Raw genomic sequence first — 16,693 nt, forward strand, 5'->3', positions numbered from 1 at the left:
CCATTCAGAACCCTGCCGTGCCCCTCACATGCAAAGGAAGGTTAGTGCAGAGAAAATACTCTTTGAAGGCTTTTGTGAAGTCTTGTAAGATACGGCTTTCCCTGCAGTGCACCGCAGGTAGAAAGTTGCTCTATTCTGCAGTACAGATTTTAAAGTTAATGATAAACATAGTCTCAAATTATTTATTTTATTTAATTTAATTTTTTGAGATGGAGTTTCGCTCTGTTGTCCAGGCTGGAGTGCAGTGGTGTGATCTTGGCTCACTGCAACCTCCGCCTCCCGGGTTCAAGCGATTCTCCTGCCTCAGCCTCCGAGTAGCTGGGATTACAGGCGCCCACCAAAACCAGCTAATTTTTGTATTTTTGGTAGAGACGGGGTTTTACCATGTTGGCCAGGCTGGTCTTGAACTCCTGACCTCAGGTGATCCGCCCACCTCGGCCTCCCAAGTGCTGGAATTACAGGCATGAGTCACCGACCCTGGCCTCAAATTATCTTTTATTCAGCCACACTAGCTATTAGCCCAGATAGCTTTAGAATCAATCATTTACCTGGAAGAGGATCTCCAGTGCTATCTGGAAAGCCATTTTCTTCTCCCTAAAAACCAAAAAGCAACCTTCATTAAAATCATATCCAAATGTGAATGGAGATATTATCAATCTTCCAACTTAGTTAAATTTCCACCAAAACCCTGGGGGCTGGGGTGGGTGGAGGGACTGGATCTTGAGAATGGCATTTTAATGGGAGGTGAACTCAGCATCTCCCTCTAGAATACGAGCACCTTGCGCGCAGGGGCTTTTGTTTATTTGCTCCCTGTGCTGTCCCAGTGCCCAGAACAGTGCTTGATACACAGCAGACACTCAAATTTGCTAAATGCACTAATGTCCCTATTTTTAAAAATTATCAGCTGGGCACCATAGTTCGTGCCTGCAGCCCCAGCTACTTGGGTGGCTGAGATGGGAAGATTGCTTGAGCCCAGAAGCTGGAGGCTGCAGTGAGCTATGATTGAGCCACTGTACTTCAGCCTGAAAGACAGTGCAAGATCTCAAAGAAAAAAAAAAAGGGTATCAATGCATGCAACAATGTGCTATTTTCATTTTACATTATGGGTTATCTTCCTTATTTTATTTCTTATCTGCTTTTTGTCTGTCAGGGCTTGTTGTCTGTCAATCCAGGTTACAATTCTTTCCCTTTTCTATTTATTTCAGTATATATCACAAAGCAGCTAAAACCAACTATGAAAAAGTGGCGTCCAAATCTCTTGAGAGGCAGTCATGTTTCTGCCCTTCTGATTAGGGCTCCATTTTTACAATCAGGACCATGCTACAGGGATGTGAGGGATTTTTTCTGATCTTGGACAGGTGTGTGTATGTGTATGTGTGTGTGCGTGCGTGTGCTTCCCATGAAGTCGGCAGAGGAGACCAGTCCCAGTACACCTTCGTTTATGTTAACTCCATCTTTCTAAAACCAAAATCTTTCTCATCAGCTAATGTCACTCCCCACCCCACCCCCACCCACAGTACTGAAGAAGCACAAGAGGCGAGTCAGAAGCCCTGGGCTTTAGAACCTCAGGCACGGTGCCAATGCGGGTCTCAGATTCCCCGTTTGTGTGTTGAGGTGGCTGTGGGATTAGCTCAGCTCTAAAGTGCCTCTATTTTCTCGGGTCTGAGAGTCTCACCTGTAAAGATGTGCTAACTCCGTCCTGGTGTCAATGTGTGGTTTTTTTTTGTTTTTTTGTTTTTTTTGAGACGGAGTCTTGCTCTGTCGCCCAGGCTGGAGTGCAGTGGCACAATCTCGGCTCACTGCATCTCCGCCTCCTGGGTTCACGCCATTCTCCTGCCTCAGCCTCCCAAGTAGCTGGGACTACAGCCACCCGCCACCACGCCTGGCTAATTTTTGTATTTTTAGCAGAGACAGGGTTTCACCATGTTGGCCGGGATGGTCTCGAACTCCTGACCTCATGATCCGCCCACCTTGGCCTCCCAAAGTGTTGGGATTACAGGTGTGAGCCACAGTGCCCAGCGTGTTTTAAACATTTTTAAACAATCTTTCTCTCTTAATCTTCTCAGAGAAGCCTTCTCCTCATCCCAAGCTCACCCATCGCCATGTCTCAGCAGTGTACATACCTTCACCTAACCACAAGCCTAGATTTTTTGTTTTGTTTTGTTTTCACACAGGCACATTCCCATGTGTTACCAGCTAGACTTTTCTCCTAAGTAATCTAAATATTTCTATCTTTACCGGAACTAAAAACCAACCTGCTTACCATAATTCATACAACTTCTTTCATTTAGTTGAAGTTTTACCTTCTTCTCACATTTCCCTTAGGAGTGTGTGAGTGTGTGTGTGTGTGTGTGTGTGTATCAGAGAAAGAGAGAGAGTGAGAGAGAAAGAGAGAAACAGATGAAGGACAGAGACAGAAAGAGAGAATTATAGTGAGTCTCTGAACGGATAGAAATCTCTCTCTATGCAACCTTTAGTTTTTTTCAAGGCTAACCCCAGAAGCCCCACGACTTTAGGGACACTAGTCATTACTCCGCAGGTCATGTGGAGACCCGCCTGTTTGCATCTGCAACACTCCTGCAGGATCGGGCAGGTATGTGGGCTCTTTTACCAACACAGTCACCGTTCTGCTCACTGAATTGGAAACCTGGGCTGAGGAAACAGAAACAGGAACTTCAGGTACTGTCGAGAGATACAAATGTTAGAACTTGACAGATTTTGTGGTATTTGAGGTTCCTGCTAAAACATGAACCTGACTCTAAGTAGAAACTATGTTACTTGGCATATTTGACTTGATTTCTCATAATCTGGAGGAAATTTTACCAAGGTCAATGTCTGGCCAGAATCATCCCCGTGATGCAGACAGGGAAATACGAATTACTTGTGAAAGTTGATAAAGATAGAATTTAGATTAATATGCATGATCTTTGTTCTTAGCTCTGATTATCAGGTTGTGCTATGTTGTGGGTTTGTTTTCTAAGGGTGGAATAGGAAAACCACTGATTTTTGTGGGTTTCGTAGTCTTAATGAAAGCATACACATGCCTTTATTCAACACTGATTTATTGAGCAGCTAATATGTAAAAACCCCCATATTGCAATGCATAGACAAAGATAAAAGGACCTGAACCCTTGACCTGAAGATATGCTGGGAAATGGAGACCACTTAAACAACGAAAATGCAAGGCACAAGATAGTGACTTCCAAGAGAGGGGTACAGATAAAGTCAGAGAGGACAGGTGTCTTCTTATGAAAAAAATCAGAGGCAGTTTCTTGGAGACAGACATGTTTGAGATGGACCCTGCTGAAATCCGGGCAGTGGGGACTTGGGAGGAAGGAGCATTTAGTCTTAAGCAAAGGCAATGGGAGGGGCAAGAGGGAGATGATTCAGAAATCGGGCTGGAAGTTAAGAAAAACAAACAAAACGAAAAGAAGGAGATGAGACAGGTGAATACACTGGGGCCTGTCCAAGGAGCTGGACGTCATTCTGGACAACAGGGAGTCACTGAGGGGCTCTCGCCTGAAGCAGGGTATCCTCAGGGGGTGTCTAAGACCAGCACAGGAAATACCCACCTGGCTACAGTGTAGGACGCATGGGAGAACAGGACATGTGGAGGTGATGGACAGAGAAGGGGGAAGAATGACATAAGCAAGGATTAATGAGACTCCGCATCACTCCTCTAGGAGAGAAGGGGATGAAGTGAGAGCCGCTGTAGAGATGCGATCACTGGGGAAAACAGGAAAGGAGGTGAAATGCAGAGCAAGCTGTGAAGAGGTGACAGAGAAGACAACAAGGGCAGGCTCACACACAACAAGCTTGAGATGCCCCCAGGAGCTGAATGCATGGTCCTGGTCCCTGGGAGAGGCCAGGGCAGGAGATGAAAATAAGGATGTCAAAGTGATTATGAAAGAAATGACTGGAAGTGAAGAGACAGCTGTAAGGTCACAACCTTGAGAAGGACCTGAGAAGGACACTTCAGTGGCAGAGGAAGGAACGAAAGGACAGCAGAGAAAGGAGGTCAGAGAGGGGAAGAAAAGCAGGGGGAGCAGTGTCAAAAGTCACAGCAAATGGCCAGGCATGGTGGCTCATGCCTGTAATTCCAGCATTTTGGGAGGCCGAGGCGGGCCAATCGCCCGAGGTCAGGAGTTTGAGAGAAGCCTGGCCAACATGGCAAAACCCCGGCTCTACTAAAAACACAAAAATTAGCTGGATGTGGTGGTGAGCGCCTGTGTTCCTAGCTACTCAGGAGGGTGAGGCAGGAGAATCACCTGAACCCGGGAGGCGGAGGTTGCATTGAGCCGAGATCACACCACTGCACTCCAGCCTGAGCGACAGAGCAAGATTCTGTCTCAAAAAAAAAAAAAAAAAAAAAAGTTGCAGCAAGGACCACGCATGGTGGCTTGTGCCTATAATCTCAGCACTTTGGGAGGCTGTGGCAAGAGGATCTTGAGCCCAGGAGTTCAAGGTTGCAGTGAGCTATCATTGAACCACTGCACTCCAGCCCGGGTGACAGAGCGAGACTCCATCTCCAAAAAAAAAATACTTGCAGAAAGGTGATGGTCTCTGAGCACCAAGTGAAGACAAGATTTGGTGAGGAGTAGACGAGCAGTGATTTTGAAAGCCGTTCTAGCAGGGTGGTGGCCGGCTGATACCAGGTGGGCAGTGAGGCCATGGAGATGGCTGAAGAACACGCGTGTGGTTGTGTAGGCCTGAAATGCCACCCTCCCCAGCCCTTTCATCTGCTTACTTTCTCTTATCTGTAGGGCCTCAGCTTAGACATCACTTCTGCTAGGACACCTTCTCCAAACCCCCGGTCTGGGTTCTGTGCCCTGGGTGTTCCCCAGGCACCCTGTCCGTGCACCCCACAGGATGCCTGTTCCACTGGGCCTGGAGTGTATTCAAGGAGCAAGGGATGGACCTTGACGATGAAAAGACACCATTTCTTTGGAGATGGGACAAAGAGGGAGAAAAACGGGGGCAAATCTGGAGAAGCCTGAAGGGAGGTGAGATATCCGTTGGCCCAGCCTCCATGTCAGGGCCTAGGAAGCAGAAATAGGGAATGGGGAGTTACCGTTCAATGGGTACAGAATTTCAGTTTGGGAAGACAGAGAAGTTCTGGAGGTGAATGGTGGTGACGGTCGCACAACACCGCGAATATACTTAATGCCACTGAACTGTGCACTTAAAAGTGGTTAAAATGGGCCCGGCGCGGTGGCGCACGCCTGTAATCCCAGCACTGGGGAGGCGAAGCGGGCTGATCACCTGAGGTCGGGAGTTCGAGACCAACCTGGCTAACATGGTGAAACCCCGCCTCTACTAAAAATACAAAATTAGCCGGGCGTGGTGGTGTGCACCTGTAATCCCAGCTACTCGGAAGGCTGAGGCAGGAGAATCACTTGGACCTAGGAGGTGGAGGTTGCAGTGAACCGAGATCTCGCCACTGCACTCCAGCCTGGATGACAGAGTTAAAAAAGGTTAAAATCGTAACTTTTATGTTATGTGTATTTTACCACAATAAAAAAATGTTTAAAATGTGTTCTCTCAAACGATGTGGGCAGTAGGGAAGGCAACACACTCGACATGTTCTGTAGAGCCCCGTGCCAGAGTGACACGATACAAAAACTATTCCGAGGATAGCAGAGAAATGCCGTGTGAATAACATTTATGAAACAGGAGAGAAGGAAAAAATGCAGCATCTCTAAATTAGATTAATCTATGATTTTAAATATGTGTGTGTAAATTAATGTAATAACTTAAATCACATAGGTATGCATTTGCATAGTCTGTCTACCTTCCTAAAACTTGATGTTAATTTTTCTTAACACTGGCTGGGAAGAACTTCTCATTTATTTAATTGGCGTGGTGTGAGGCCTGGACATGGGTTGTTTCAAACATCTCCTTAAGAACTGTTAAGGTACTGCAGAGTGGAACACCTATGTTTTATATTCAAGTAAACTAAAGAAAACCCCCATTTTGTAAAACCCTCTCATTGTGAGTACAAGGGAATTATCTTATATTTGGGCAAAATGTATTAACTGCTGCCAAGAATTCTTTGAACAGAAAGTCGGTTAAGTTGCATGAATTTCACACCTTGGTTAGTTTATAAACTGACAGTCAAGTCCCATTTCTGCTCAGGGAGCTGAAAGCTCTGGGTACTAAGGAACAGTTGCCTCTGAAGATTTACACCTGAGATTTAATATCAGGCTGCAAGCAGCAGAAACCCCAGGGCACACCCTGGGAAAAGCTCTCAGCTCCGAGCTGAATGTGCAGCCCATGGGGGAATGGACTGATGTGACGGGAGACATGGATAGATTGATGGAGAAGTCAAATAAAAATGAGGAGAGGCCATTGATTTCGACTGAGCTCCTGCACCGAGACCCCAATAGACCAACCCAAAATGGAGTCACTCACACCAAGGTTCCACATCACCAACCCAAAACCTCAGCTGTGTACTCATAAGATCTGATCTTCTGATATCAGGAGAGAGAAATAATAGCTGAATCTCCAAACTGGCCCGTTTTCCCCAAAAGACCCAAACCAAACCAAAACAAAAAAACCTAGGAGATTCACAGCAACCAATCCAAAGGGGCCCAGTCAACCTGAGCTGACATGCTAGGGAAGTCCCCTTTGCTTTAACCCATAGAAGGAAAGTCACCCGAAGTCCCCTGATGTTAACCAATCCACTCTTGGCACGGTGCTTTTTCCTTGTTCCCGCTCAAGCCACCTTCCAAAAACCAACTGTCCTGCAGTGCCCAGCAGAAACCCTGTCTATTTTGTAGACTATGGTGCCTGGTTCATGAATCGTTATTAAAAGCCAATTAGATCTTTAAAACTCAGTACGTTGAAACCTTGTTCTCTGACAGCCCCCACTGGTCCCTTAAGGGCTAGTTTTCTGTGAAACATGCTCTTCAGGACGTTTAGTTTGGTCTTGAAATGTCTATGCTTAGCCAACTCATGAAGAGTTCATCTTTGCTACTTTGCAAACTATGGGGAGGATAACCGAATGGGAAAGCATGCCCCAGGCTGGTTCACCTGTTATGACCAAAGTTTGGTTGGAAACCACCACGAACACCAAGACCAAGTTGTCACTGTTCATCTGGTGTGGCAAACTAAATTATAGGCAGAGAACCTGAGAAGAAACGCTCCCCACGCTTATGACTTCTATACCTGAGGTTCCAGTTCAGCTCAATTACTTAACTAGCTTCTTTGGAATCACATTACCTGCTTTCAAGTTATACTGCAGAGCTATACCAACCAGCATGGTAGTAGCATAAAACCAAACACTTAGACCAATGGGACAGAATAGAGAACCAGAAGCAAACCCACACACCTACAGGGAACTCATTTTTGACGAAGGTGCCAAGAGCATACACTGGGGAAAAAGACAGTCTCTTCAATAAATGGTGCTGGGAAAACTGGATATCCATATGCAAAAGAATGAAACTAGACCCCTATCTCTCTCCATATACAAAAATCAAATCAAAATCAATGGAAGACTTAAATCTAAGACCTCAAACTATGAAACTACTACAAGAATAACAATGCTAAAGTTTGATCTCTCTGCTTGCAGAAAATATTTCAGTACCTGGCCTTGAAAATATGATTTTAAATGCCTAAGTGTGTGATGGTAATAGGATTCACAGCATATGGATTTAGACCGTTCAAAACTTTTTCAGGCTGGGCACGGTGGCTCATGCCTGTAATCCCAGCACTTTGGGAGGCTGAGGTGGGCAGATCACCTGAGGTCAGGAGTTCAAGACCATCCTGGCCAACACGGTGAAACCCCGTCTTTACTAAAAATACAAAAATTAGCCGGGCATGGTGGCAGGTGCCTGTAATCGTAGCTATTCTGGAGGCTGAGGCAGGAGAATCACTTGAACCAGGCGGCAGAGGTTGTAGTGAGCCAAGATCGCGCCAGTGGACTCCAGCTTGGGTGACAGAGCAAGACTACGTCTCAAAAAAATACAAAAAAAAAAAAACCCCACAAAACTTTCTCATGTCACACAGTCAGTGATAGTCAATCAATTTTCAGGGATAAGAATTCCCAAGACAAAGCTGGTATCTGTGTAACTCTTTGGAACACATTTACTGATGATCCATGTCTAAACGTTAGTACCAGACTGTGAATCTCCTGTTGGGTTTTTCTAAAAAGCCTGTTTAAACTCAGTTCTTTTTCTGCAAAATAATTACTATTACTGTAATAACTTCACACTTATTTTTACTTTTTCTTACAGTATAAGTCCGTATAAAAATGTGGACATATATCTATTATTTGATAGTATACTCCAGAAACTGGCTTTTAGAAATGTATTTGGCCAGGGAATGGTGGCTCATTCCTGTAATCTCAACAGTTTGGGAGGCCAAGGTGGGTGGATTGTCTGAGCCCAGAAGTTCAAAACCAGCCGGGGCAACGTAGTGAGATCCCCCAATCTCTACAAAAAATATACAAAAATGAGGTGTTGTGGTGAGCGCCTGTAGTCCTAGCTACGTGGGAGGCTGAGGTGGGAGGATTGCTTAAGCCCAGGAGATTGAGGCTGTAGTAAGCTGAGATCATGTCATTACATTCCAGCCTGGGTGACAGAGTGGGACCCTGTCTCAAAAAAAAAAAAAGAAAAGAAAAAGAAGAAATGTATTTATTTGATTTGGGATACATTTATTGAGTACTTACTGCCCAGTGTAAGAATCCATTCTAGGCTCTGGGATATAGAGACAAAAATCTGTTGCTTCAAGATTATAATCCAGTAATGGAATGAGGACATATGCATAAATATTGACATCACAAGGAACCATGTGTTACAAAGCACAGACAGAAGAGGAAGGCAGCCCGGAGGTGGGCAAGAATTCAAGTGAGACCTCAGGGAATGAGGAGCATTTCATTAAGGATAAAAGAGCTAAGGCCGGTGCGCCTGTAATCCCAGCACTTTGGGAGGCTGAGGCGGGTGGATCACCTAAGGCCAGGAGTTTGAGACCAGTCTGGCTAACATGGTGAAACCCCGTCTCTACTAAAAATACAAAAAATTGGCTGGGTGTGGCGGTGGGAGCCTGTAACCCCAGCTACTCAGGAGGCTGAGGCAGGAGAATCACTTGAACCTGGGAGGCAGAGGTTGCAGTGAGCCGAGATGGCACCATTGTTCCAGCCTGGGTGACAAGAATGAAACTCCATCTCAAAAAAAAAAAAAAAAAAAAAGAGCTAAATAAGGAAGAGTGAAAATATAAAATAAATGCTACAGTGCTTTGCTCGGATTACAGCAAACCTGTGGGTTTCTTGACCTGTAGATCTTTCTTCTCTACAATGAGTTTTCTATCCAATTACAAGGAAGACCTGCTTCTTCTGGAGTTGAGTTGAAGTGAGGGTCAAAGACATAACCGTTCCGGGACTTTGAGGCCAGGCATGCTCAGGTGTAATTTCATACCTTTGCTATGGTTTCAAAGATGAAAGATACAGGGGTTTTCCCTTTGTGTAGGATGTAGAGTTTATTATTATTCAGAAATATCACAGAGTATTTTACAGGAGATTATGGTTTGTACATGCAAATACAAGTAGAGCACGGGGCTATGGATATTACAGACAGGCAGGGAGTTTTTGCACCTGTCTATTTCATTCACAAATCCCAGGCTGTAGGACAGAAGTAATGCTAGAACACAGGCAAAAGGAAGGCTGAATGCTGAGGAAATGCATCCACAGACACCCCAGTTCAGTCTCTAATTTTCCTCGGGTGCACAATTGTGTGCTAGCTGACTGCACAGAAAGACCATTTGGCTTCATCTGTCATATATGAAAAGTTTACTGAGTCTAAATACCATCTAAAGTTTTGGATGATTTACTCTATTATTTTTTCTTTGATTTGAAAAAATACCGGCTGGGGGCGGTGGCTCACGGCTGTAATCCCAGCATTTTGGGAGGCTGAAGCAGGCGGATCGCCTGAGCTCAGGAGTTCAAGACCAGCCTAACCAACACGGTGAAACCCATCTCTACTAAAAATACAAAAAGTAGCTGGGCGTAATGGCAGGGGCCTGTAATCCCAGCTACTCGGGAGGCTGAGACAGGAGAATCTCTTGAACCTGGGAAGTGAAGGTTGCAGTGAGCTGGGACTGGGCCATCGCATTCCAGCCTGGGCAACAAGAGTGAAACTCCGTCTCAAAAAAAAAGAAAAGAAAAAGAAAAAATACCAAAAACACACAAAAGTAAAAATTACTGAAAATCATGCCGTTTTCTTAAAAAATCAAAAAGAGATGGGAAAATCTTTTTCTCTCAATCTATTATTACGTCTCTCAATCCCATCTCACTCCCCACATGTTACTGGTTACAATCTAGGTACTTCCTTCCTGATTCCTTAGTCATGGCCATGTCCACACCTATATAGAAATATTTTTTTAGCCCCAAATCATATTGATCTACAACTTGCTTTATCTGTTTAACAATACATCAGATAAGTTTTTTAAGGCCAGAACTCTCTCTTCTTTTTATTGGTTTAATGATACCCCACAGCGTCGGTGCACCATAATTTATTCAACCAGTTCCTGCCAATGGGCATGGGAGTTACCCGCAGCTCTTCTCTATTTTGAATGCCACACTGTGAACCTTGCACCATGTAATGAGTTCTGTAGGATCAAGTCCTTAAAGTGAGATTGCTAGACAAGAGTGTGAATGGGTACTGCCAATTAATTTTCCATAAAGTTGTATCAATTTACACTCTCAACTGTGTGTGAGAGCTGCACCCTGACACCCACACCATCCGAATGTCTCAGTGAAATTCTAACCTTCTTGTGAAGTTCACAAGGCATTGCAGCCAGCAGAGCACTGCACGGTAATGAGAAGAGAAGCCATTGAGTCAAACAATTAGAGCTGACAAAGAACGGTCCAGTTTCATTATTAATAAACTTCTCTCCCGCTCTTCTTGGGGAAATAACTACTAAGTGCTAAAAAGCAAGCATTTTTGCCCTTTGGCCTGATTTTTTTTTTTTTTTTTTTTTTTGGTGGGGGACAGAGTCTTGCTCTGTCACCCAGGCTGGAGTGCAGTGGTGCGATCCTGGCTCACTGCAGCCTCCGCCTCCCGGGTTCAAGCGATTTTCCTGCCTCAGCCTCCTGAGTAGTTGAGATTACAGGCATGCACCACTACACCCGGCTAATTTTTGTATTTTTAGTAGAGGCAGGGTTTCACCATGTTGGCCAGGATGGTCTCTATCTCCTGACCTCTTCGTCCGCCCCCCTCAGCCTCCCAAAGTGCTGGGATTACAGGTGTGAGCCACTGCGCCTGGCCTTTTTTTATTTTATGTTTTTTAGAGAGAGTCTGCCTCTGTTGCCCAGGCTGGAGTTCAGTGGCACGATCTTGGCTCACTATGACCTCCGCCTCCAGAGCTCAAGCCATCCTCCCACCTCAGTCTCCCCAGTAGCTGCGACTACAGGCATGCACCACAATGCCCAGGTATTTTTTGTATTTTTGTAGAGATGTTGTTTCACCCTGTTGCCCAGGCTGGTCTCAAACTCCTGGGCTCAAGTGATCTGCCTGTCCCAGCCTCCCAAAGTGCTGGGATTACAGGTGTGAGCCCCCGTGCCCGGTAAACTTGAATATGTTTTACCACAGATATTTTATTTTGTCCAGGTCTAAAAGCAGAAACAAGTCAAAGCCCATAGGTATTAACAGACCACATCAAATCGGAGTAATATGGTTTTTCTTTTTTTAAAAAAATATCATTTTTGGGAGACTTCACTATAGAAAAAAAGTACTCAAGGCCTTGAAATGATGGCGGAGGTTGGGTAGCAGGAACTGGCAGTGGGAAAAATGAGAACGACAGTTGGCATTTCATGATTTTTTTCCAGCAATCAAAAACATAGAATGCAGGTGGTCCTGGTTCACCTAAGCCCAGGGCTTGGCAAGGCAGGTTCCATTAAAAATCACCAAGAGCATCACCAAAATGCTTGACCAGGGCATGAGGCTGGGTCAGTGAGGCCACACGAGGGCTGCAGGGCTGGGGTTCAAGGTCAAGAACTACATCAGCATCTCTTCACCAGCTCTACAGGGATGAGTTGGGAGTGTGACAGCGAAACACAGGTGCAGAGGGAGTGAGGGGGAGGGGGGAGGGGAAGAAAGAAAAGAGGGTCAGAGAGGGAACTTCAGAGTCGCAGGTAGAGGGTTTGTTCCCAGCGGTGACATGATCTGAGGCGTGGCCATTCCTGTGGTGGCAGAGGCACACGCAGGAGGAAGGTCATGGCAAGGTCACAGTCTGGGATAAAGAAGTTCAGTCTAGAGAAAGTGAGATGTCACAGGCCGAGGAAGGGAAATACCAATGGGAGGTAGAATCAGATCATTATCTGTTTTGGACAAAATTGTCTACAGTTATCTAAAGATGGAAAGAGAAGTTCTATGGCCTTTAAGGCACCAGCCAAGTTCTCCTGGCATTACTCACTTATTTTTAACTCTCTAGCGGTCAGTGAGTTATTCTAACACGGGACCCTCGATCCCCTTACTAGAGGTGAGTGAGCGGCCAGCTCTACAGACTGCTGGGAAGGTAGGTAAATGAAGAACAGAGGAAACAGGGAGATGGAGGAGTGTGAGGCCAAGAGAGATCCGCGATGCTTCCGTTCACAGAAGAGAACAAGTGATTTCTCGCTTGATTTGAACTCAGGAGACAGAGATTGCAGTAAGCAGAGATCGCGCCACTGCACGCCAGCCTGGGCGACAGAGTGAGACTCTTAAAAAAGGAACAGGCAGCTGGGCGCGGTGGCTCACGCCTATAATCCCTGTACTTTGGGAGGCCGAGGCGGGTGGATTACAAGGTCAGCAGATCGAGACCATCCTGGCTAAAATGGTGAAACTCCATCTCTACTAAAAATACAAAAAATGAGCCAGACGTGGTGGCGGGCGCCTGTAGTCCCAGCTATTCAGGAGGCTGAGGCAGGAGAATGGCGTGAACCCGGGAGGCAGAGGTTGCAGTGAGCAAAGATCGCGCAACTGCTCTCCAGCCTGGGTGACAGAGCGAGACTCCGTCTCAAAAAAAAAGAACAGGCGATTTCTATTCCAGTGCAACCGACCCCTTGAGATTTCCTCTCCCTTCTTTAAATGTCCAGACAGCTCTGCAACAGGAACCCTTTCACCGCTTGTTTTGAGAACCTGCCGTTGGTTTGGACTGGAATGCAATAGCTGCAAGGCTGAATTAAGTGAGTCCCTCTCAACAATGTTAAAAATACCAAGTATGTGCTCTAGGCAGTTTTATAGTTTCATGTAATAGCCCTGGTTCCTCATTCTATAAACTTCCCATCAGGGATGAAGTAAGGAGTTACCAAGCAAACCAGAACGATCTGATTTTCCCTTAGAGGAAGGAACTAAAGGACTCTCCAGTCTATTAAACAGATCTTGTTGGAGCTTGAAGGGATTCCTACATATCAAGAGAAGCAGGTAGGGGCCTGTCGGGCTGACACCAGATATCATCTCCAGCAAATGCTGGTCGGGTCCAGTCCCTGTTATCATACTGTATGTAATGACTTCGGGTCTGCAGAGAGTCTGGTGAGCTGGTTGCCCTGCCAAGCCAATGAAGTTGTTGGATGGGATTCTGCCCACTGCCTCTCCATCCACTATTTTTTTTTTTTTAAGACACAGCCTCGCTCTGTCACCCAGGCTGGAGTACAGTGGCACAATCTCGGCTCACTGCAACCTCCGCCTCACGGGTTTAAGCGATTCTTCTGCTTCAGCCTCCCAAGTAGCTGGGACTACAGGCGCCCGCCACCACACCCAGCTAATTTTTGTATTCTTAGTAGAGATGGGGTTTCACCATATTGGCCAAGCTGCTCTCGAACTCCTGACCTCATGATCTGCCCGCCTTGGCCTCCCAAAGTGCTGGGATTACAGGCGTGAGCCACCACACCCGGCCTTTCCATCCAATTTAAGGAAAGGAGCAACCCTTCCATCTCCCAGTTTTGTTCCAGTAGCTTTTATCTGCACCATTCTGCCAGATGAGTATCATTCAGAACTGTGGAAAAGGCTAAATCTCCCTAGATTTAGGCAAGGCAAGAGGCCCAGCAGCAGGTGGTAACAACTGCTACCAACTCAGACATGCTGGGCATCTGGCGGGGGTGCTGGGCCAGGCCCCGGGGCCAACTCTGCTACTCATCCACTGTCCCAGGTTCCCTCATCTGTAAAGCAAGGAGGCTGAACAACATGATTTCTAAGGTTCCCTTCGGCTTTAAGATGCCAAGTTGTTAAACTGGGCAGCTAGGCCCCAGGCTCTTTCTAAATTGTCAAGATTAGCAATGCCGAGTCATCCCCCTGCTCTAGTTCTGGATGACACCAAGCCTAGGAAATAAAGCACAATAGATGGGGCCCTGGTCTCTGAATGACAGAGTGTGCATGGGGGCTAGGAGGAAGGAGGAATCCAGCTCTCTAAAAGGAAGGTGCAGGTGGTGCGTGAGGGGTCAAAGACAAAGGGGCGTGTCCCACTGAAGATACAAACTCTAGGCCGGGCGCGGTGGCTCATGCCTGTAATCCCAGGACTTTGGGAGGCCATGGCGGGCAGATCACAAGGTCAGGAGATCGAGATCATCTTGGCTAACAGGATGAAACCCTGTCTCTACTAAAAAAACTACAAAAAGTTAGCCAGGTGTGGTGGCATACGCCTGTAGTCCCAGCTACTCAGGAGGCTGAGGCAGGAGAATTGCTTGAACCCGGGAGATGGAGGTTGCAGTGAGCCAAGATCACGCCGCTGCACTCCAGCCTGGGCAACAGAGCGAGACTCTGTCTCAAAAAAGAAAAGAAAAAGAAAAAGATACAAACTCTGCATCCTTGGAAATAGATTTCTGTTTCCTTGATGAGGAAACAAGATATAAAACTAGTCACTATGTATTGGGTGGCTACTTTAGCATCAATCATTAACTAAGATAGTTCCCCATTTACTCTGTATAACATAATGCAGAACTTAAATTTTTGAGAGACATGTTAGATATCAAAGAAATCAATTACAGTCATGTGTCCCTTAACAATGGGGATATGGTCTGAGAAATGCATCCTTAGGTGATTTCGTTGTGTGAACATCATAGAGTGCCCTTACACAAACCTGGATGGTATAGCCCACCACACACCTAGGCTGGGTGGTAAAGCCTATTGCTCCTGGGCTACAAACCTGTGCAGCATGTTACTGACTTGAATACTGTAGGCAACTGCAACACAATGGTAAATACATATCTAAACACAGAAGAGGCACAGTAAAAACATGGTATTAGAATCTCGGCCAGGCACGGTGGCTCGTGCCTGTAATCCCACCACTTTGGGAGGCCGGGGTGGGTGGATCACAAGGTCAGGAGTTAGAGACCAACCGAGCCAATGTGTCGAAACCCCATCCCTACTAGAAATACAATAATTAACCTTGGCACGGTGGTGTGCGCCTGTAATCCCAGCTACTTGGGAGGCTGAGGCAGGAGAATCACTTGAACCTGGGAGGTGGAGGCTGAAGTGAGCTGAGACAATGTCACTGCATTCCAGCCTGGGTGACAGCGAGACTCCATCTCAAAAAAAAAAAAAAAGAAAAAAAGAATCTCAAGGGACCACTGGCGTACACATGGTCTGTTGTTGACAGTAAACTTTATTATGCAGCACAAGACTGTAGTTACTGCTAGGCTTTCAACAGATAAAACAGCATCATTTCTTTTATTTGGTGGCACTTATCACTAGGAAGGGACTTTGAGTGCCTCTGGGTTGCTTAGTGGAAGAACGAACTGGCAATCAGCCTTAGGTCTAGTCTACAAATATAGACATCAGGGTAGTTGTAGGAAAGATACAACCTTATGCGGGAGTGGGGGGCAAGTACTCACATCGTGACATTCACCGAAGCAGCATTTAGAACAGTGAAATAGTTGAAACAATCTCCAAGTCCCGTAATAAACATAAAGAAACCCTTACGTAGCTATACGGCGGAGACTGTAATGGGACATCCTATAGGAGGATGTGAGATGGGATAGTGTCATAGGAGTTTTGATTGGGCCCAAGTGAGGACAGTGGTGTGTACATGTTCCACAGAGAGGTGCTGTTTAAACCCCAAGACCAGCTAAGGGTGGGTCAAATGTGGTGGTATGACCCTTGCCCCAAGCCCCACCTTCAGCTTATAGAAGTGTATTAGTCCATTTTCACACTGCTGTAAAGAACTGCCTGAGACTGGGTAATTTATAAAGAAAAGAGGTTTAATTGACTCACAGTTCCACACGGCTGAGGAGGCCTCAAGAAACTTACAGTCATGGTAGAAGGTGAAGGAGAAGCAGGGCACGTCTTACATGGCAGTAAGAAAGAGAGAGAGAGAGAGGGGATCGGCCACACACTTTTAAACCATCAGATCTCATGCAAACTCACTCACTGTCGTGAGAACAGCATGGGGATAACCACCCCCGTGATCCAATCACCTCCCACCAGCTCCCTCCCAAGACACATGGGGATTACAGTTTGAGATGAGACTTGGGTGGGGACACAGAGCCACACCATATCAATAAGAGAAAGAGATTTCTTAGAAGAAATTCACGGAAGAAGTGAAAGCTGGGGCTGCTGCCCTCCCTCTGCTCATAAGGAGAAACAGGGCTGCTCTCTGCCCCATCCAAGCCAAGTGATGGGGGCGTCAAGATCACCACTAGGGGGTGCTTATCAGCAGGGGCGGGGACTAGCCTCTCACTCCCCAGCTGGATTCTTGTGGACTGTAGGTACTCACAGGCCCAACC

The 16,693-nt window shown here is 46.2% G+C and overlaps 1 protein-coding gene across 5 annotated transcripts in view; it reads right to left on the reverse strand.

Moving 5' to 3' along the window:
• Positions 1-16,693, reverse strand: part of EDARADD (EDAR associated death domain) — a 137,560-nt gene that overhangs the window by 16,133 nt on the left and 104,734 nt on the right. For all 5 annotated transcript variants that reach the window (XM_063790385.1, XM_063790380.1, XM_054660605.2 and 2 more), the window contains one exon: positions 549-594. In XM_063790385.1, coding sequence (XP_063646455.1) covers positions 549-594 — 46 coding nt within the window. The remainder of the gene's footprint in view (positions 1-548; positions 595-16,693) is intronic.

The sequence above is a fragment of the Pan troglodytes genome, chromosome 1 (assembly GCF_028858775.2).
Source record: "Pan troglodytes isolate AG18354 chromosome 1, NHGRI_mPanTro3-v2.0_pri, whole genome shotgun sequence".
In the NCBI taxonomy this organism is placed as follows: domain Eukaryota; kingdom Metazoa; phylum Chordata; class Mammalia; order Primates; family Hominidae; genus Pan; species Pan troglodytes.